This window comes from Pistacia vera, unplaced genomic scaffold (assembly GCF_008641045.1).
Source record: "Pistacia vera cultivar Batoury unplaced genomic scaffold, PisVer_v2 Contig108, whole genome shotgun sequence".
NCBI lineage: Eukaryota > Viridiplantae > Streptophyta > Magnoliopsida > Sapindales > Anacardiaceae > Pistacia > Pistacia vera.
The window spans coordinates 126,374-150,089 of record NW_022195115.1 but is presented as its reverse complement, the minus strand read 5'-3'; the positions used below and the strand labels follow the sequence as shown (position 1 = coordinate 150,089).

The window sequence follows — 23,716 nt, the reverse complement described above, 5'->3', positions numbered from 1 at the left end:
TTTATTGCCTTTCCAATGTGGGATGTTTTTGTCTATGTACATCTAAAACATAGAAACTTGAAAGTTTTATTTTTGAATAGGCCATGTACAATTCTCAAATTGTGGAAAGAAATTGAGTAAAGTGGTTTGCGAACGATCTATCAAGGGAATGATTCTTGTTTCAATAGCAAGGATGATGATCTATTTCAGCATCTGCCCCAGAATGGCCCTTGGGTAGAATTTGCAATACCATATTAAAGTACAATCCCCAACTTTATACATTATTTCACAATTAAGCTTATGAGCTATAACAGAAACACAAAGAATTTTGACTGTAATGGAAATACACCCTGAAAAATGGTGGTGGCAGTGTGATTTTGTTTATTCAACCGTAGTACTCTACTACTGAACAACCTTATATCTAAAAAAAAAGATGTAAAACCTTCTTAGATCTAATTAAAATGTGAGAAACCCACGAACTCCTGATCCCGAGATAACGCCACGGAGGCAGTTAAATCATTCGGGGATAACTGGAGATATCAATTATCAAATATTGCATGCAAGGAAATTACAAATTTCTGTAAGCTTGACTAATTTCATCGGATAGATAGCATTATGTAAGCTATGGTCAAGAATTTGGTACTTTACATCAACATATGCCAAAATACTTGAGTGCCGTTTGTCAGCTGTACAATCTAAAACTAAAACAAGAAATCAAAGCACCGACTCCTGAAGCACAGTATTATCAGTTGATTCAGTCCCTAGAATCTTGAGGTAATAGCTACAAAATCAGTATAAAATGTCGTTAAAACAGCATGTTTAACAGCAGGAAGAAAAACTAGTTATACAAGTAATATTAACAGTTGAATACAAAGAAAGTTCTGCAAAAGAATACATTGAAGTAGGAGAAATACCCCTAACATTGGCATTGATTAAAAAGTTATCAAATGTGAGACGGAACACCGACTTCTGGATGCTGCAGTATGGAAAACCGAATCGATTCAAGTGTAGAGAAAAACATGGGAGAGGGTAGAGAAGAAATTTCTTTTGGCATAGCACCTGAATCAATTTGTTTCTTCCATACGTAACTTAATCAATGCCACTTCCCCCAAAAGCAAGTGATATTAGGGGTATCTCTTTTTAGGATGTATACAATTTCTTATTCAATATGTTTTTGTCAAATAATGATGGAAAAAAGATTAAATAAAAAAACTGTGAATGGAAATGGTTAAATGGTTAAAACATGCACCAAATGTTCCAACTGTTGATGCTATGATTATGGATTAGAAAGTTTTACTTGAAAGCTCTCAATGGAAGTGGGCTTCAGGCTGAAACTGGAACATAATTTAAGAGGTACATTTTGTATTACCTTTCAGGAATTTATATAGCACATTGCTTGTGCTTGAAGAAAATAGGAGTCTTTGTACTTTCTGCCACTTCCAATGTGAATCCCATTACGAATCCAGTCCTCGCGATGAATCCAGGCATCCCTGCCGAAGTCGAGAATTCCAAGAATCTGTCATGGACAGAATATGAACTACATTAGCAATCATAGAGAAAACCAGGAAAACAATATTTCAAATGGGAATTTGATTGTTGGAGTGTACAGAATATGGAGTTCACTCAACAATTAATGACACTTTATAAAGTTGAGAAAAGTAATATACACATATGCTATTGAACTTCATTAAATAACTGTTCAGATTAAAATGAGTTCAAGAAAAAGATGAATAAACCAAAAAAAGACACAAAAACCTGAGGCTTGAGAGCAAGTATAACATCTAATTCCCAATCACAACAATGTACTATTTTACATATTAATATGTAAATAATAAACATGATATATTTTGCTAATTGGATGTCCACTGCAGTTTCATGGTACGGGCAACACAATTGTCTTGGTCCTTTCATCCCTCTTTTTGAAAATAAAATGACGCTATACATATCATATTTTATGTGGTCGAATTTCTGCTTATGTAAAATCACCATAGAAGTACTTCAGATTTTTCTAATGGACATCAATAACAAAAATCAGTTGGAAGACATGGAATATAATTACAACATAACATAATGGTAATGAGATCCAACTTACAGCTCCGCCTTTCCAAGACACATAAGTAGGATTTGTTCTTGACTGCAACACCTATTTTACATACATCAAGGTTAGACAATGTCAAGAGTTAGCGTCAACTGAAGCAAAATAAGAAAACTTGTGACCAAAATCCAATGATGAGTTTTAAAACAAAGAATTTGAGATCCATTATCCAATGATGAGTTTTAAAACAAAGAATTTGAGATCCATTATCCAATGATAAGTTTTAAAACAAAAAATTTGAGATCCATTAGTAAGACAATTACTTACCATAAACTCATTAAAGTATTAGGTAAATCAACTTAATAGCATGCTAGCTCCTAATCAGACTTTCCATGTATGAAACAATTTCCTTAAATGCTAAGTATTCTTCACATACTATAGACCTTATTGAAGATTTCATGTTTCATCTGTGTCCCCATTAATTGAAGCACGAGAGAAACCACACAAATTCTGAGAGTAACACAGAAGATTAAAACATATGATGATGCCCCAAGATACCCTATTACTCTCAATAATCTATCTAAAATTTAAAAATAAAATAAAAAAAGGGATTGTAATATCCAACAGATCCTTAAATGATATTCTAATTTCTTCCCTTAGAAACATAATGGTTTAGCAAGAAAAACAATGTGCAAAATAGATGGAAAGTTAACATTTCCGCTCATTTATTATGCATATAATGAATAGCATTAATTTATCTTAGCAAATTAAAATTTAGTATATAACAATGATACGAAACATGCATCCCAAAAAGAACAGTACAAAGTGCATTTGCACAGCCCAAAGTGAGCTATCTAAGGGGAAATAAGAAGCAAATGCTAAGCATCAATGTTCGACCAGACCAGATATCATCTATATTGTTTACCAAAACCAAAAAAAAAAAAAAAAAAAATGACATCAACTTTAGTACGAACACAAAGATAAGATATGTAAACTAACCTCAACCATATCAATAGCTTCATTTGAAGGAATCGCATGTAAAACTCTGCAAGAAGAAATGGTAAATGAGATTCATTAAAATAATTGTAGACTGTTGGCCTCATACAAGGAATTGAATTTATCCACTATGTTTCACAAAGAATTAAAAGTTTTGTCTCTTTCTTGATAGTTGTTTAAAACATAAGCAATTTGGGACTAGAATCTCAATAATTGATGACATTTGCATCATTCTCTGATTATCATGCCAGTGGATTAAGATGCACCGAAAATATAAATTCTCCTGATAAGTTATAATAGTTCCTATGCAAATATCAAATTCAATCAAATAGAGATAAATAAACCTAAAATTTACCAGGTTACTACTTAATTCCATGTACTAAAATAAAGACGGAAAAGACCATGGTTGAAGATGCCACAAGATCTACAATGAATATTTACAGTACTGGCACTAAAGAAAACACGGTGCATCATCTTAGGCACACAAAGTAATATTTCAAAAACTAATAAGCTAGGCCAATACATAGTTTAAACCAATCAGTGTAACAATTCTTCAAGTTTGCAGTACAAATGCATTACTCTAAGATATTGTTGGCTGAAAGTATAGCAATAACTGCTGCTGCTATATCTTTTATTCTTAATAATGATGCAATACACAATATCCAACTCACGGCTAGTGTTATAAAATTGCTCCTACTATTAAGAAAACAAACCCAATCCTACTTCCACCTCATGTTAGATCAGGTGTTGGAGTTATGGATAGATTTTGGTTCAAATATATGAAAACGATATAGTATTAGTTGGCTTCTGATCAAATGTTGGGTAAACCAATTGAATCCAAGAACCACACCTGATAAATATCAATAAGAACAAAATATATCTACATTTTATAAATTTACTTTTACAGTAACATTCTTTTATTCAAGAATGCTACATCTAAAAATCTTCATTTTATCTGTTATAATGTGTGCAGAATTCTCCATATTTTGGTGGTTATAAATTAGTACGAGTTGACTTTCATATGATTGTTTATGAAATATAATGTAACAGAAATCTGTTACGAACTGAGCCAACCTGAACCCTACATGGGTTAATCTAATTTGGTTTGAATTTTCAATAAGATGATCTTAAGTTTAGAAAGTTCAAGACCAATCTCCATCATACCCAACTAACAGCCAGCACATTCTTTAACATGAAAATCAAGGATGAAACAAACCTCTCCTCCACAGCAGGAATGAGACCACCCGTCAAAGCTACCCCACCAATCTAAAGCACAAAACCATGTTATTTCTTGGAACATTGAATGTTTATTATGGAATCCTTACAAAATCTACACCAGTAACCAAAACTCACCAATTGTATGCTACAAAACAATTTTCTCTGGAGGTCTATACGACCTGTAAAGATAATAACCAACAGTTAGATGGGACTCATAAAATATTCGATGATACACAGTGGAAGATATACACAAACCTACCAGTTGAAAGAATGCTACTTGTTACAGCTTCGGCAAGGCCAATCTTCTCTTCTCTTTTTGGCTTAGTTGCCAAAACTGGGTAGCTCTCCCACATTGGTAGACCAACATTAATGCCACCATATAAGCCATCTGATATGTCAGATCTTCTGGGAAATTCTGTATGCCATGTATCTTCCAGCATATCCTCATAGTCATTAAACCTGGACTCAAACCATTAGACAATATCAAATTAGAAATTTGCCACAAATAATTTATGGTGCAAAGAAGTGAATTTTAACAGATATTACTTACCATGAACGAGGTGGTGGAGGATACACATCTGGAACCAAAAGCTTTGGGTAGAACAAACCCATAGGAGGAACCTATTATTAAAAAAAAAAAAATCCGGATATGAGTTTGGGTTAGCCAAATATAAACTTTAAAAAAAGAACAAAAAAAAAGTTAGATAAAATTTCCTTTTTGAGAGAAATACATTTAAAGCACTTAGCCTTGTCTTATGAGATCCAGCTGGCATGCCATCCTCATATGAATGAACCACAGCAACAGCATCAATTTCCCCCTCCTATATGCAGGAAATAAAAGGTTGGGAAAAAAATAACTATAATTGCCTATTATGGATAAAAAAACACATACTTCCGAACAAGAGAAAAGTAGAAAGCTGTCAGTCAGATAAGAAAAATCCAAACTCACTTTAATCTCAAATTGGAAAAGAAAAGAAAACTCACTTTGATCTCACAATAGGACTCTTTCAGTTTATTAAGCATTAGCAGATCCATAGGCTTTGTCAAAATGTCAGTATGAATTTGTGGCCATGTATGATGATGCCTCTGAGTCCAGAGAAGGCATCTTGATATATCCTGAAAATATATGCTGACCACTTAACTAAATGAAATGAATTAAGTAATAATTATGAAATCACCAACACAATCAAATGAGGTTCACTTCAATGTGAGAGAAAATGTTAGAATGGCCATATTCAGCTAAAGTTAAATAATGAAGCAATGCTAACTTCAGTTCAAAGGATGAAGATTCAACAGCTAGTTCAAGTTTGGCCAAACAATGTAGTTACTAGTTAGTCAATATAGTAGGGGATAAATGCAACATTAATAGTAGCAGCAAGCAGTTGGAAAGATAAATAAGTCTTTCCGAGGACATCAAACAAGTAACACATGAAACATCAAAAGATATAAGAAAACATTACAAACAAAATGGTGGGAGGCTAGCATGGAAAAGAGCAATAATCCCTCAGGAATGCAGAAGATAACAATGCCATAAGAAATCGAGTATTACGAATAAGGAAACTTCTAACAATATGACTGCTTCAGAAATCCTTCTAACATCATCCATTAAACATTTTTGCCAAACAAAGTAAATCTTCCTAACCAGAATCTTTTTGCCATCAATCCTGTGTTGAACAATAAATGTATCACCACAAAAATTTTCCATCTCTTTGTTGAAGGTTCACATGTTGACTTTTCTGATTATCTAGCCCTTTGGTGTTTTCCCTCTTTCACTTTTCAAGCACATTATTTTTATCAGAAGTCATATGGGCAATTTCACAAAGGGAAGAGGCAATAATTACAGGGCTGTGCAAAACCGGGTACCTGAACCGGTTTTGCCATTTTAATCGGGTACCCGAAAACCGAACCAGTTTTTAGGATACCCGAATATTCGGGTTGATTTTCGGTTACCCGATTTATAACCCGAATTTTAAATGTTTAAATACTTAATTAAACTTTTAAAGGACAAAATCGTAAATTTAATTTTTACTTCTCCAATCTTCTTTTCTTCTTCGTCTTATTCACCTCCATGGCTCCACTTGACCATTTCTCTTTCATCATCAAATTTTTCCACCGACCCTTTTCTTTCTCTTCTTCTTCTCCCTTTCCTTTTCTCATTCTTTTTCGTCTTTTCCATTTCTTCTTCTCCCTTTGCTTTTCTCATTCTTCCCAGTCTTCTCCATTTCTTCTTCTCCCTTTGCTTTTCTTATTCTTTCCAATCTTCTCCATTTCTTCTCCTTCACTACTTTTCTCTTTCTTTTTCATCGTCTTCTCTTCTAGATCTTAATAATATTCAAGACCAAGAAACGTAATCTTAATATCCAGTAAGTAAACCCACATGCATGAGACAACATCACTAATTGAACTCATTTCTTTTAACTCAACATAACACAGAGTCAGTGAGTCACACTTTACAAAACACCAAAACCTTCACAAGCAACGACAAGACTATTAGAAACAACAATATACAATATCTGCTGCCCACGCAAAATAGCAAAGACAGAACCTGCATGAAGAATTGAAGAAGAAGACGCTGGAGAGATTTGCGTTTTAGGGTTAAATTAATTTGGGGCTTTTGTTATGAGTCAAACAAAAAAGGAAAAATTGTTTTATTTTTTATTTTTTTAATAAAACCGGGTATCGGGTAACTGATTTTATTTTTAATAAGACCCGATACCCGAACCAAAAATTCGGGTATCTCATGAATTACTATCCGAAATCGACCCGAATTTTTGGATACCCGAAAAATTCGGTTCGGTTAGCATGTTCGGTTCAGATAGCGGATAATTTTGCACAGCCCTAGCAATAAAGACATCGCCATATGGGCAGTTTCACAAAGGGAAGAGGCAAAAAAGACATTGCCATACCAATATTGTTCAAGAAGCAAAGAGATGCTTCAGGAGTGCTGAGCATACAACTCTGTCAATATCGCATGGCAATTCTTAAGAATGACTATTGAGCACCCATGCAATAAATCCAAATTAATAGAAAAGCATGAAACAAACCATAATAAAGAATGCACCGGCAGAATGAATGTCAAGATGAAGCAGGAGCGAGAAAGAGGGTATAAAATTAAAGAACAGGTTGAAGCAATAAGTGACAACATTGGAGAAACAAATATGGTCACAGATGATGTCAAACAGCAAATCAGGGTTCATGCAGTAGACATTAATAGTTAGACTAACCATAAAGATTAGCTGACTGAAAAGGATAAAGTAACTGGATATAAGAAATAAGATCTGGTGTTACAAAAACCACCCCAATACGTGGGTAACAATTTATTCCCCAAAAAACTTGCCACTTTAACATCTGTGAATAAAAATGGTATGATACTAAAAAAATTAATTCCATTAGTTCCTACATGGCACATATACTCAACCCGAAGGTGCAGTGCAACTTAGAAGCTGTGTAAAAGCAACTAACAAGCTTCAATGCACAATCTATACAAGATGGAAGTAAATGTCTAACTCAAAATTGCAAATATAAAACAACTATAAAAAGTGTAAGAGACTTTCATAAGTTTAGGTGATTTCCTCCTAAATTTATAGCTCATGCAAAAAATTTCAGTAATAAGTTGAAGGTAAACCAGAATTCACACCTCACCACCAAAAGGCAAAGTCTTTTCTGTATTAGGTAGAGCCACTCCATCCTGAACACCAAAAGAAACATTTAATAGATTAAGATACGAGTGAAACCCTAGCTCTCTTTATTTTGGCATTATCCAGCCGTGCTGCTATTCAGAGGAATCCAAAGGTGGGCAATTGCAATCTGTGGTTACCTCAACACAAATAACTGATGTCACCTCAGCACCCATATTTACAACACACGCTGTTGACAATCCATTTCCAAACACTGCAGCAAGACCTTCCTGGTAAAAGTAGTCCAGAATAAAATTGCCATATATGTAAGGACAGAAACAGGGACCACAGGAAAAATAAAAAATAAAAAATGTTAAGAATCATATCTACAAGTAAATGTTGAAATAAAAAATAAAAATAGAAAAAGGATCAATAGTGCAAACACATTGGTAAAAGAAAAATGTTATGCCAGCTGTGGCAGCATTCTTACGAATCATAATGGCACAGAGAAGAAAATATATGAAGTGTTTCAGATAATACTCTCTATAGCAAGCATTAGAAGTTGTTCATATGTTTAAAAATGAAAATTACTGGACACTGTTGAGTGTAACACACATACTTATCATGAATACGAAATAAACAATGTTATAACAATAGATTCATTTTCTGATATGTAAGCAATATATTAAATAAAACAAATAAGCTCCTGATACGATGCCCAAAATTGCACCAAACCCTTGTTGTGGACCCATTCTGATGTGAAATGGCTAATTGGACCATAGGATATGCTTGCAATATTGTAAAGCAATTTGATATCAAGATAAATCAATATAGTAGTCCAGTCAATAAAACACACTTATCAGACAAAAGAAAATCATACAGCCAGAAGAAAAATATTAGACTGCATATCTTCAACACACTCTAGCAAGTTCAAGTTTGATAAGATAATTACAAACTAGGATAAAGTATCATTCAAGACATTCAAACAGGGATAAAAAAATAATAATTTACAAGGTGGCATTGAATATTATTTTATAGAAAATTCTCACCTGGTGTACCACTGCTGTGCTAAAATGCAAATCTCGCAGCACAATAGAAAGCATTTCTTTTATTTCTGCACTTTACATATTAAGAATAAGATAATTAAAGAACCCTCATTAATAATCTATTCTAGTTACTTTTTCCTCTTTAGAAGGATGAATACATAAATTCATATAAATTAGTAAAACAAGCAAAGATGGATGAGAACCACAAGGGTGCAAGGAGTAGATCCATGCATTACGCAGGCAAGATGATTGCACATAAATCTATTACCAGGGTTCACATGTCAATCTGATCAAGCATGCAAAGGATAATTAAAGACACATTTGAAATCATGCAATGTGGAGATGCCAAAGCTTAAATATATAGTACAACTTCACAAGATTTCAGCTAGCTAAACCAGCTGGCATCTTTGAAACCAATTTATAGTGGTCAAAAAAGAAAGAATCACGTGACAATGTAATTTCACTGCAATGTGATTTTGATACATACCAATGTTACATAAAACTAATGATCATGATAAAAGTTTGAAGTTAAAACACGTTTGTTAATATACCAAGTTTTGCATCCGAAGTGATATGTAATTTTTTTAGAGATAAACATCAAGGACCACTTAAGCCACACGTATCACTAATATAATGCTGCATCACTTAGGATACAAAACTTGGGATACATAGCCTTATTCTTGTTAAATGCCAATGCAAGAAAGATCATAATTTTAAATCAGCTTGTTGTCTATTCTAAACAATTCAGGGCAGAGAAGACCAAGCTGATAGTTGTTTTTTTGTTTGACAACTAATATGTTTGAATTTGACTGAGAACTAAATTACTTTGAATATAAAATTTTGAACAATATTTTATATTTACTTTTTTAATGTTTGATGATAAGTGCTACAAAAAAATCTCAAAATTGGTGTTTTGACACATTTGCCCTTGTAAAGGATCATATTTTTATAATTTACAGGTTAAGAGCACTTGCAAATAATCAAATTGTGAAAATGAAAACAACACAAATATATATATAGTTTCAAAGTAATATTAAATCATTTAATTATTTTTGTATAAAATAAAAACCAATTTCTTGACTTTCCCCATTTACATGATTTATATAAAAGAAAAAATCATAAATGTCTGATTGACCAAACTTCAATTACATTCAGACTTAAGACAAAAAAAAAAACAAAACAAGACCTAAACTTGATACAGTTTACGTACAAAAAAACACATGCAAACATATATATAACTGAGGTAGCAAATATGAAAATAAGTAAAAGTGAGTTCTCCCATTACATATAAACATACCGAGAATTTAAATGAAGGAGAAAAATCACTACATTCCCATTTGAAGAAAAAACATCCACATAAAAATACCTCGATTATCAAATGTTTCTGGCATGACCAGAATAGCAGAATACAAATTTCTTTCTGAGTGCAGTATATGCAATTTTTCTACCAAAATCCAGTCCCAAATAGCAATCATGTCCTCAAGTACCTAGGCAATATATTATTAAGAGTTAAATAGTTCAACAATTACTAACCACTATAGTATAACAGCATAACAGCATCAGCATATGATAAATTTACATCTTAATGTGATGAAGCAATCCTTAGTAAGATGCAGACAAAAATTTGCTGCTTAAGAATAGCTGATGGAAAGGTCAACAGTTTACAGTAAATCTTATAAGAAAATATGTACTCTTTTCTCAAAAAGGATATTACATTAATAATAGTTGACAATCATATTCTCAGGCATGACAGAATAAAACATAAAGAAAGTACCTGCTGCACTGGATAATGTTGTGAAACGTTTAAGTGACCTCTACGAACAGGACGGTGTAAGCAATATGGCTCAGTGGGAGAGATTTTTAGAGCTTCCTCACCACAAATGAACTCTCTGAACTTACGTTCATTTAAATTGAGCTCTTTATTATCAGTACTTTCATGCTGGCCCATTGACTCATCAGTCATGCCTTCATTCACTGATGATAAACTTTCTGCATAATCAATTTACAAAGATATGTAAGTGTAAGAACAAAGTGATATAGCTTCTAGTACGAAAATATAAAGTGAAATACTATGATCTGATTGAACTACCATATACAATCATAATGGACACTGGTTAACTCAAATTGTGGGCCTTAATTATGAGTAGGAAAAAAAAGAAAAAAAAAAAAATTATATATATATATATATGGACGGCTTTGTAGCCCTCAGACATGCACAGAGGAATAAACAGCAGTAAGCTTCATATAGAGCTCAGCTTCAACAAGTGCGGGACAATAGATGCTGTACTAGGTCAAACTAACATCATAGCATCTCTGAGAAGGGGGTGATTAACTATTATGGAGTCTTTTTCTTTAGATTCTAAAACCATGACCTAATCCAACATTTCTTCTTCCCCACCCCCATAAAGCACAAAAATAAATAAATATCTGCAACTCATGAACTCAGAACCAGAAGATGGTGCAGTACCAGATCATTACTCATCATTTTCTCTCTGCTCAATGGCTGTAGACTGCATACTGCAATCAGTAACAGGTTTTCACCCAGGTCCAAGCATAGTTAAGCAAGAACAGTAATGGGTAAAAAATACTACTCATTTGGCAAAGAAAATTATCGGCATTTTTATAGCATATTAAAAACGCTAAAAAGAGGGTGCCAAAACTGTAGTAAACAGGAATTATACAAAAGGATAGGTGAAGGGGGAGAAAAAAAAAAAAGTTTAGAACAGAATCAAAAGATGCCGCAGTTGATTCAAAATTGTTTGCATAAATTTGTTATATGACTTGGTGCCATTTATCTTTTTATTCTACCTTTGATGTTAATAACATGAGCCCTAATTTATTTACTCAAACTACGGTGGTTTGGACTTATGAATGTCTAGCAATACATGTAAGGAACGCACTAGCAGTCCAACCAACAATCAAGAGCAAATAATGCAAAGAAAAATCTTAATCTCTTTAAATCAGCCCAGCACTCTTTCCCAAAGGTCACATCAGCAACATAAAGGTTAGAAATTCAAAAACAGATTTAATTGGCCTTGTAAAATGAAACATGAAAAGGAAATATATCAAATATGACAGAACACAATGGTTGTAATCAAACAAGGACAGAAAAAGGACAAAGAAAATGACTTTTTTTCTACCTTCTTCCACTGATGATGTAGATTCCTTTACATACACATTAGTCCAATTGAAGGCTGAATCCTTCCGGCTACTTTGCGGATTATATCCATCAACACGGCCCATCTGCACAAATTCCATCAAGTCATAACAAAATCATGTTGAACAAGCTCTATGTCCGTTTCATGATTTATTGAAAATATTTTTAACAAACTTGACAATTTGCAATTTTGCGTCCGGCACCTTCAGTGCCGGCAAAAAATATTTTACAACTTATTTCAGTTCCATAAAGCTTAAAAGAATTTTAGTAACAAAATTTCTCTAAACTTTTGTTGCAATAGTTTCCAATGATTACTACAAAACCATACATGACTAAGCTAATGTCCAAACTTCACTAGTAAGGATGATAATTTTGAGTAATATACATAATGTTTTCTTTAGACTTTATGAGTTTTTTTTCCCTCCTAAATCATTGTTTTGACTTACAATACCCAAGCACAAAGCCGATCTAATGATCTGAAGTATATAACTAGTCAGGACCTTAAACCTTGCATGATGGGCACAGTCCCCTATCATCACCTAAACGCAAGGATGAAATGTATGGAAAACATATGAGCTTTTGTAATCACACAATGATAAGAACAATCGTCAAACCCTGATAATCAAGGCACAATAGTCTTGCCATTACCCGATTTTGTACATCAAATATAGCACCTACATACGATATTATCTCCAGCATCTTAAACATGCTTCTGCATCTACCGAAATCTTTATGCATTTACAAAAATGTTGAACATACAATAAACAAATAATAAATGATATCATAGCAAGTAAGGAGAACCAAACCCCCCCCGAACTTAAATTGCACAAATCATTCAGCATACCTTCCGTGGATATGAATTATTAGCAACTTCTTCATCGATAAATGGTATCTTCAACAATGACGCAATCTAAAATTCAAACACAACAAGCATTTAACAAAAAACCACAATACCTTAAAAACACAATAACAAACCATACCAAACAAAACAAAACAAAGCAAAAACTCACTCACAGCATCATAAGCCTTATCCCGCTCCACGTACTGCGGCGTGGTAACCTGAGAATTAAGCATCTAAAAACACAAGCGAACAAACAACACAAAATTGATAAACACTCCCAAAATTAACCAAAACACTAACACACCTTTAAAATAAATTGAAATATTAACCAAAATTAGTGAACCTGATCTTTGACATTTAGTTTAGGGTTTTGACTAGTGCGGCGTGCAATGCAGTGAGGAAGATTAAAGGGAGAGTCCTGTTGGGCAAGGCCGATCCGAATATTAGCGGAACCTGGCCATGTTGTTAAACCAAAATTAAAAACTAAAAAGTGATTAACGGAGTAAAAGTTAATAAATTAAGGCGTGGTTAGATTACAACCAGGATTGATTACGACTAATTTGGCGCCCCGTTCGGTGACGAGTTGCGAAGGTACCACGGTTTTCAAGTAATCCTGACATGATTACACCAGAGTTTTGTTAAATTTGGGAGAGATAAAGAGAGTTATGAAATTTTTTGATGGTGTCTGGACGCTGCCATACCATGGTACTGTGAGCGATCAGTGGAACTGGAACAAGATGACTGATTTTTGCCGCTTCTTTCTTCTATGTTTCACTTGTTCCGATTATTATTTATTTATTTATTTTAACTTTTAACGGTCCGTTAGTATCAGAGAAATTATGTTTAACTCACAGCAAAATCGATTGAAAGTTAAAAACTGAAAGGGGGTGTTTGTCTAGTTTATAAACTCTAAAATTAGACTCATTTGTTTGTTTATAATTTTTTTGAGTTTATAAGTAAAAAAAAATAAGTTAGGGAGGAGGTACTTTTTTTTTTTTGGCTTATAAGCTAGTTTGACCAAATATATTATCACATTATCCTTGTTTAATTTTAAAATTCTATAGTATACCCTTATTTAATATAGTACTATTTTTAGTCATTTTATAATATAATGTATTTATAAGTCACATTTTATCAAATATGTTAACTATTTATCAGTCACTTATAAGTACTTTAATCAAACACGTAATTACTTAAAATTTTAAATGCTTATAACACTTATTGCTTATAAACTAATTTTTATAAGCTTAGAGAAACACCCTTAAATAAGTAAGAGTAAAGGACATTTTTTTACCCACCAAGATTTGGCGAATCTACAGTTTTGACCCGTGGTTTCATGAATCGCAAATTCTCACCCAATTTTAAACTATGTTAAGGTACATTTTTTTTTACCAGGTTTGACTAGTCAAATACCTTTTTCACCCCTTATCACAATAATTAGTAAATTAATAAATTACTTCTGAACCCTCAAATTAATAGAATTAAAAAATTAATCATCTTCTTTTCAAATTTATTTCAATAACAATCTCTTCTTCAACCTTCCTCTTCTCCACAGCAACTAGATCTGGCCGTTGGAATCTTCTCCATCTTTTTCTCTCTTCTTATCTCTTCTCTCTCTCTCTCTCTCCTTATCTCTTATTTGCCACTTTCTCCTTTTCTAATCTCCATGGTGGCCAGATCTAGCCGCCAGTGGTGTTGGTGGTGGTGGTAGTGGAGTTGGAGGCGGAGGCAGAGAGGAAGGGTTGGGTTATGAGGAAAATTTACGATGTGGAGGATTATTTTAAAATTTTACAAATTTGGGGGAGTGAGAGAGATTATGTTTACTATTTTTGGATAAAAAGACTTAAATACCCTTTTAACTGTTAAGTTTAACGTTTGAAAGTTAAAATTGGATGAGAATTTGCAATTTATGAATCCAGGGGTGGGAACTTGTAGATTCACCAATGGGTAAATGTGTTTTACTCAAATAAATATCAAGGTGACCCCAATGCAAGTGCAATGAGCCAAAAATAAAAAATAAAATAGGATCGGTTGATATGGGCTTGTTTGGTAGTTTATTTGAAATATGATATTTTGAAAAACTATTTTAAGTTGAGTTGAGTTGGATTAAATAGAATAAGATATGATTCTGACAATATGTTTGATATAATATTTAAAAATTATATCAGAGTTGGATAAAATGTTGAATATTATTTGGTAGATTTTTAGAAAAAAAAATTCTAAAAATATTGATATTATTTTAACCTCCTATATTTGTTAATTTAGTTAAACACTCCCACAATAAAACTTTAAAAATTAACAAAAATACCCCCACAATAAAACTTTAAAAATTAAAACACCCCCACAATAAAACTATAAAAATGAACAAAAAACACTCCCACAATGAAACTTTAAAAATTAACAAAAACACCCCCACAATAAAACTTTAAAAATTAACAAAAACACCCCCAAAAATGAAGTTGTCAACGATGACCAAAATCTGACCGTCGTCAATAGCCAAAATCTGGTAGCCGTCAATGGCCAAAATTTGGCTGTTGTCAACGGTAATTTAGTTGTCGACAACAACCAAAATTTGGCCGCCTTCAACGGCCAAATATCTAGTTGTAGATTTGGTCGGAAACAACAAAATCGATGCACAACCAGCCTGATCTGACTAATCATGCGTCGTTTCGATGTCGATGCCCAATGGTGGTTGCTAGCTGGGGTGCTTTAGCAATTTTTAAACTTTTATTATGGAAGGTGTTTATCTAAATTTACAAATATAGGGGTTAAAAATTCTAAATGTTTTGAATTGAATAGAATATGATGATATAATAAGATAATAAAAAACAAGTTCCCACTCTTTTCATTTTCAATAGAAAAAATCTTATTTGATTTGAATTAATTTTAAGAATAATGATCCCTTATGTAAACAAACATATATTCAGCTTTCTAACCCAAATAGAATAATAGAAAAATGATTCAAAAGAGTGAAACAAAGGAATAGTTTTTGAAAAGCCGGTATATAATATAACTCTATTGTAAAATGAAGGCTTGTAATACTTTTTAGATTTATCTGCTCGGACGTCTTAATTTGTTCATCTTTTAATTTGCATTACTCGACAGCATTTTTACAGTTCCACAAGTTTATGATTCATCTCTCTTTATTTTCCCATTGTAATCGCAAATAAATTTCCAATTTCAATAAAATACTCTAGATTTCAATCTACTTTAATTTGCTTAAAGTCTCCAAAAATGGTAAATAAAATAATAATTATTGATATTTATAGCTATATGCTAAATGTAATTATCTACAGAAGGAAAAAGCGATTTCAGAGCTTTAAATTGCTAATAAATTAGTAAAAAACACTTAAGCAAATATCAATGTAATAAAAATAAGCATTTGCCATAGAATTATCTTTTAAACAGAATCAGTATGAGCATCACCTGTCATGTACAGATCTCGAAGAATCTCGATCAGTAAACTTACTCTTTAGTTTTTAGAGATACCAGCCTGGATGGTGTTTTGAACATTTTTGGATCTTCACTTCATGATTATGAGTTATGACTCCTTAAAAACACACACAAGCTATAAAGGCTTCAAGACTTACTAACAAAATGTCTAAGATCTTAATCTACAAATAAAAAGCATGGCAGTTTATCATCCATGATCAGCGAAAATTGCAGTATGAAATCCTAATTGTGCTAAGAGCAATGAAATATGTTGCTATCCATTCACTTTCCAAAATGACAATATACCCTGTGAGCAGGGACTGTCAGCATAACAATCTCTAGAAAAGGAAAAGAATATAAAAATTTTGGGTCCTTGACTTGAAAAAACTCCAAAAAACAGTATCTGATGCTGCATTGACAGTGGTAACCCCAAGTTCTTGGGCATGCCCGAAAGAACAATCCCAACAGTGGAAAATAGCTTCTCTGGTGTACCTAACCTGTTTTTGCTTTCGGAGTCTTCTTCTTGAGTTGCCTCCTAGGAATTAAGTTCTTCATTCCTATGAAGAAAAGCAATGCACCAAAAAGTGCAATGTTCTGCCAGAAATACAAAAAATGAATTTAACATTCCAAAAAGTTGAATGCACAGAGATGCTGAAAAACACCATAAATTTGAATTTCATACAAACCTGCAAGAATTCATTTAAGAGAGGAACAAATTCAGGGTCCATCGGACCATAGTTGTAGAAATCAAACAGAAGTGGGGTGATAAGCACCAAGTGGACAAGCTGCAAAAATAGGGGACATTAGAGTTTGTTGACTGTTGGAAACAGCAGTAGTTACAAGGTGAAGTTCAGTTGTAACTTCATGTTCGGAGGTAATTAATTAGTGAACCAAAAGGAAGAAAATTCTCACCAGGAGAAAAGCTCCAAAGGTGTTGCCAATTACAAATAAAATACCTCCAATTCCTTTCAGAAAGATAGTAGTTGCAACAATATGTCTAACCTGTAAAAAATTACTTCTGAATCAGTTAAGCAAATTAACACAAAACAAGATGACATCAAGATCTAACTGGTCCTGCAGATTTAGAAAACCAGAAAAGTTGAATGTCAAAAAAATAAAAATTTGAAATTTAAAAAAAAAATGGGAGGAAAAATACTTACTTCTATATCAGGTATTCCTAACCCTAATGTTGAGGATAGGTGCTTCCTAGCAACGGCAAGTTTGGGTATCAACTCCTTTGCCGCAGGCCCACCATCAACCCCAAAATCATTAAACCTAAAACATGAGCATTTGTTGTAAGTTTTGAAAACGCAACATTAATATAGTGTACCCATCTCAGTAAGAAAGCTGTGCAAGAGTAAATCAACTGGAGATTGGCTTATCAAATGGAAACACCATTATATACTTGTACCACCCAACATTCATGTCAACAAGAAAAAAAAAGGGGAAAACCAAAAGTCCTCAAGCAAGGCAAAGTGTCATGCAATTTGAGACAAAAAATAGCATTATTTTCTTCTTTAAATTAAAGAATGTAAATCTACAGTTTTGCAGATAAAAAAAGTTAAATAAAAAATTTAGAAAATCAGAGAAGATTATCAAAGGGAATGTTTAAAAATAATAATAACCTCATCTATATCAGTAACTGGAATAAATTCCATATTCAGAGATCCATTACATGAAAATTCTGTCATTTTACAATCATTTTAAATCTAAAATCTTCCCATAATTCTATTGAATATGGAATAGATGGATCTCAAAAGATGATTCCCAACGAGAGCATTACAATCAAGGCAACAATCCAAAAAGCCAACTACAGTTGGATCATTATTCTTATTCTTCAAAAATGGTAATTGTCGAAAATTGCATACTTCAAACAATGAGGCAGGACTTTATCAGCTAAAAATTGTTGAATGGTACAAAGACAGCTCTAGTCAGAGGAATTTAGCCAACAAGAGCAACGTCCAAAGTTATATTGCAACAAGGTTGTAAGATATATATCATACCAATTCCATTTCCACTAGCCATGAAAGAATGTATTCCACATACAACTATTGATAACCAGCAACTATTACACGTGATATGCATTATAATAACACACAATTTCTCAGGATTCCTTTCACATTAAAGCTAAAGGAAGTGGATTCATCCATCAAGAAACTAATAAAATAATTCGGATAACTTTCCAAGTTCCAGCTTCACTACCTTGATAAGTAAATCTCAACCACCTTAACGTTAAAACGCACGGTTTCATAACAGTCACCGACCGTTAATTCCAAATATTTTACCAGTTTCACAATCACCGAGAACTTATGTAAATATTCAAATTATATCACAAAAATTAACAATTACCTCCCATATTTTATTTTTTTACCATCGCTAACTTAAACACTTCAATACTTCACCCAAAAAATTAAAAAAAAAAATTGTTTCACTGAATTTAAAATTCTCAGCAAGCACAACCCGCCAATCAAACAAAGGATTAATCAACACAAAAACAAATATCACAAAATCATATAACAAGACCAAACACTTAGCAGATCTAACATATTAAAACAATTAGAAAACGATTGCGAATTAAAAACATTACAAGTAGTTCATACTTGAGTAGATCTAAATAAAGAAAAGCACAAGAGAGAGAGAGAGAGAGAGCTTACATTTGCCAGGCGGAGAGAATGAAGAGAGAAGCGAAAAGGACTCGTCCGAGGAACGAAAAGAAACCCATTTGTGTCGTTTTTCACGGCAGAAAGTAAAGAGTGAATCTCGGGTCGGGTTTCTTTGTTCTCCTCGAAAGAGAGAACTGAGAAGTCGAGATTTAAATGGAGTTTCTTGTTTGCGGTTCAGTGTTCGGGGTTGGGTAGGGGATGTCTTAAATCGGTCATTTAATATAAAATATTAAAGAGACGAGAGAGAACATAACTAGTTTAGATGGACACGCAATTAGCTGATAGTTTTTAGGGGGCGTTTGGTTTAGGAATGTTAGATTACTGGGAATATTGAATTACTGGAAAGATAGATTACCTTGAAAGATTACTGGGAATCTTTAGAAAAATATGTTTGGTTAGTTGGTGGGTATGTTATATTAATATGTTTGGTTATGGGGAATAAATTGGTGGGTATGCTATTTAAATTACTAAATTGTCCCCCTTTTAAATATTAATATAAAATTATTTTTATTATTAATTTTTGAATAATTCTTTTAACCCCCAATATTTCAGATTTAGCTAAAACACCCCCGCTTATATAAAACTTTAATTTATGATGAAATCACCCCCACCTCCAGCCGCCACCGCGAACCACCGCCGGATGTGCCCGTGAGTACGTCACCGTGACCAAGAGGCTCCGCTATGGCCGTTTTTGGCCATATTGATGGCCGAAAACGGCCATATCGGGCCAGATCTGGCCCATCTGGCCGTTTTCGGCCATCAATATGGCCAAAAACGGCCATAGCGAAGCCTCCCGGAGCCTCCCACAGAATTTTCAGTGTTTTTAGGGACTCCGGAAATTTTCCGGCGGTGGTCCGTGGTGGTTGACCCGCTGTCGGCGGTGGTGGCTGGGTGGCTGTGGTGGTGGCTGCTTGGTGGCAGTGGTGGTCTGTAAATTATTTTAAATATAAGGGCATTATTGTCCAAAATTTTAATTAAATAAGGGTAAAATTGAAATAGGATATTAATGTAAATTTGTTTTAAAGTAGGGGTATTATTGTCCAAAATTTTTATTAATAAGGGATAAAATTGTAACAAAAAAAGATAACCCTGGTAATCTCAGAAAACCTAAGAAAATGGAGGTAATCAGATTACCTCTTATATTACCAATAGTAACTACTATTGGTATTTAAAGATTACTGATATCTTATATTACTTGACAACCAAACGTGGTAATCAAGTAATATAAGATGACATTACCCCAGTAATGCCACTTAACCCCGAACCAAACTGACCCTAAGGATATTCTTATTGCTGTGAACTTATTATTAGGTTTAATTTTTTATTTTTTTTAATTACCATCTCAGATTCATCCCACTTTGGTCTGCAACGCATACAAATATATGAAGTGATTTAGTCAACCCCAGTATATTTCATGAAATAACAAAGAGCACCCAATAGGATGAGTTTTGGGAAAACAAATATACTGAGCTTTCAATAATTTTAAAATTTAAAGCATGATAAAAGACAACTTCAATAGTAATTTATTTAATTTAACTTGCATTTTCCTTTATTTTATTATCATATAATTAGAGTTTTTTTAGATGGGAAAACAAATTCCCGACTCATTATGTCCCACTTGATTAGCGTATAATTTGCTCCGATTAATAAATTATATTCATATAAAATTAAGTACTATTTTAAAAGAGTTTTCGGTCCACCCAAAATAAATTTCTGGTTTCACCCTTGCACTTGCGGTTGTTGTGAGGCCAAATCTAGTCTCGTGCAATTGCCGAAAGAAAAAAAAAAAACGGAGCCTTACACAGCTGCTCAAGGCCATTCCCGCCCCTAGCAAACACCTTGAAGCCAGATTTTTGTTGTTTGATGAAATGAAAAAGTTTAGTGAAACGTGTCGGGTGACTTTGAAAAAAATTATAAGCTTGTTTATTTTTCTTTTAATATAAGGTTTTTTTTGTTAATAAGAGAAAATATAATAAGACTTGCTGGTAGTAGTTAAGTTGTTTATCTTATGTTGAAGGGTACTGATTTGAATCTAACAGATTGTTGTTGATGGATTTTTCCCGATGAGGGGTTAGGTTTAATTTAACACACTAACGGGTGATTATTGTTTATTTCCGCAAACATATGGGGTTGATATTATACCCACAATATACTATATACAAAATAAGTTTATATTCTAATTTATATGATATTATTATAGAAATATATATATAGATAATTACACATAATTTTTATTATTAAAGCAATGTCACATCATTTAGATACAAAACTTGTACACTATCGTTTCTGTCATTCCAACATTTCTTTTCTTTATTTCCTTAAAAAAATTCTTAACTAAAAATAAATTCAATTTATCATGTAAGCACTATCTTCACTTCTCTTATTATTTAAAATAAAATATACACTTCAAATGATAAAACTTGTTATATTGAATACATATTTTCTTGTGAATACAATTGAAATCAGTGAAATTTTTATGTATATATCTGTTAGTAATTAAAGACGTTTTATTGTTTATGGATTGTGTTTAGAAAAAAAAAAAAAAAAAATACTTGTTATATATAACTTGTAAAAATGCTTAATATATAATTATAAGTAGAGTGATATTTTATTTAGATTGCATAGTACAAATGCATATACAACTTACCTAAAGGTGACACATTTTAAAGTTATTGGAAAATGGTATCGTATTATACTTATATATCACATTTGTAAGTCGTTATAATGAACTAATAATCATTAACAATATTTTTTTAAAAATTATCATAGTTTATTTTCATAATAGAACTCTTATTAATAATCAAATGCTATTGAATACATTCCTAAGTTTGCTTCTAAGGTTGATAACATTATTATATATATATATATATATATTAGCTATCACGTTTTAGTCTAATAATTAGTTGTCAGGAACTTTGAATTCTACAAATATATTCTGTTGAACGAATCTTAAAATAAAGAAAAGAAAATTAAAGATGTATGTACATATGTCACTACTTGATTGATTAGGTTTTTAACAACTCTACTTAATTATGTGTTAAAATTAAATTTAAAGACCCTTTGGATTTCCAAAACAACCATTGATAGACAATTTATTCAGATAAAATTTATTATGAAAAATAAAGACAGTTTATTTAGAGTAAACTACTTTTCCCACGCAAGGTTTGCCTTAATGACACTTTTTCACCGAAAAAACTTTTAAAATATTATTTTCTCACCCAAAGTTAATATTTTGTTACTATTCAAAGCCAATTCCGACGATAAAAAATCTTTCTGTCATCACCATTTGAACTTCCAGTCTCCTCTCTACAAAACCTCTTTTATTTCGGTACCTGATTTCTCATTGATTGTCAACCACCGCAAAGTTAGAGTTTATTGTTTTTAACTGATTTCTAGCTGGTTCCAGCCTCTACTCTTATTCTGGCTTTTGGTAACTCACTGAATACCGGCTAAGAAAGTGAAGTGTATTTTAAATATTAACGAAATATAAACTGTGGGTGGAAGATTGATATTTTGAAACTTTATGGGCGAGAAATGTCATTAATGGGTGGGAAAATGTCGTTTACTCGGTTATTTAATCGACATAAAGCAGGCGATTTAGTCAGACCATTGCAAACATTGACTTATTCAATTGCTCATTAATAAATAAATAAGTACGTAAATTATTGTTGAGCAGCATCTCATTGATCTGCTTTAATGTTTGTGTTATGCTATGCAGATTTATGTGAGTTGTTGTCTTCACGTGATACCGCATCAATTTATCAACAAATGAGCTGTTACACCTCTCTTACCATTTTTGTTTGTGTTGATATAAATTAGAAGCCTTTCTAGTCCCAACCTTTCAAAAAGTAACAGTTTAGTCCTATTACTTGAATTAAGTTGATGGATGGAACACATATACCCCCACAATGCCTTATATATATATGAATGAATAGATTTATGATAGAAATATTATTTGATTTATTGTTGTTGATACGAAAACTCGTACCAACCAGTATGATTCAACTGACCTTGGTGGAATCGGAACAGGTGTGTGCACAACTTAATATAAATCAGTGATGATAATGTAAAAGTGCGATAAAGTAAAGAACACAAACAAATTTTAAAGTGGTTTGATAAGTTTCAAACTCAAGCCTACGTCCACTGTTTTCTTATTTGCTTTAGAGAGCTTACAAAAAAATATAAATTGCCTAAAAATATTTGCTAACCCCTCTCTCATAGTTTGAGGGGGTATTTATACTAGTTTTGATAAAATGAAAGAGAGATAAGATTGGGATTGCGATTAGATTTGATATGCAATCTCATGATCTTCGTGATTGAGCGTTGAGATTACGTTGTTAGCAGTGTTGATCTTATTCCTTTTGAAATATCCGAGATTGAAGCTTATCTTTGATTATGTCGAACAGATGTTAGAATTGGTCACTGTGACGAGCTTCAACTGGATCGAGCTTTGAATCGTACTGATTCTGGGTCGAACTACCTCTTTGCGAGCTTCTAAGATTTGAGAGCTTTTTGGCAAAATGTAATGAAAAATGCGATAAAGTATTATAAGGTGTTGATACGAAAACTCGTACCAACCAGAGAGATCCGATTAACGTTGACAGAATTGAAACCGATGTGTGTGTGATTTAATGTAAATCAACAATGTAATAAAAAATGCAATAAAGTAAAGAACACAAACAATTTTTAAAGTGGTTCGACAAGTTAAAACTTAAGCTTACGTTTACTATTC

The 23,716-nt window shown here is 32.7% G+C and overlaps 2 protein-coding genes across 2 annotated transcripts; both read right to left on the bottom strand.

Annotated features, from left to right (window-relative positions):
* Positions 1 to 689: 689 nt before the first annotated feature.
* On the bottom strand, positions 690 to 13,719 carry LOC116134116 (actin-related protein 9). The gene is made up of 21 exons (XM_031419788.1): positions 13,591 to 13,719; positions 13,430 to 13,502; positions 13,233 to 13,342; positions 13,063 to 13,122; positions 12,893 to 12,958; positions 12,032 to 12,134; positions 10,666 to 10,880; positions 10,258 to 10,378; positions 8,895 to 8,959; positions 8,046 to 8,135; positions 7,866 to 7,916; positions 5,213 to 5,344; positions 4,960 to 5,049; positions 4,779 to 4,849; positions 4,488 to 4,687; positions 4,364 to 4,407; positions 4,227 to 4,276; positions 3,014 to 3,059; positions 2,072 to 2,122; positions 1,349 to 1,495; positions 690 to 955 (listed from the first exon to the last, which is right to left on the bottom strand). The coding sequence occupies exons 1-20, from the start codon at positions 13,591 to 13,593 to the stop codon at positions 1,352 to 1,354; spliced, it is 1,785 nt and encodes a 594-aa protein (XP_031275648.1). The 5' UTR covers positions 13,594 to 13,719; the 3' UTR covers positions 690 to 955; positions 1,349 to 1,351.
* A 2,741-nt stretch (positions 13,720 to 16,460) lies between these two features.
* Positions 16,461 to 19,044, bottom strand: LOC116134040. The gene is made up of 5 exons (XM_031419686.1): positions 18,976 to 19,044; positions 17,482 to 17,596; positions 17,234 to 17,323; positions 17,008 to 17,106; positions 16,461 to 16,915 (listed from the first exon to the last, which is right to left on the bottom strand). The coding sequence occupies exons 1-5, from the start codon at positions 19,041 to 19,043 to the stop codon at positions 16,814 to 16,816; spliced, it is 474 nt and encodes a 157-aa protein (XP_031275546.1). The 5' UTR covers position 19,044; the 3' UTR covers positions 16,461 to 16,813.
* Between the last annotated feature and the right edge of the window lie 4,672 nt (positions 19,045 to 23,716).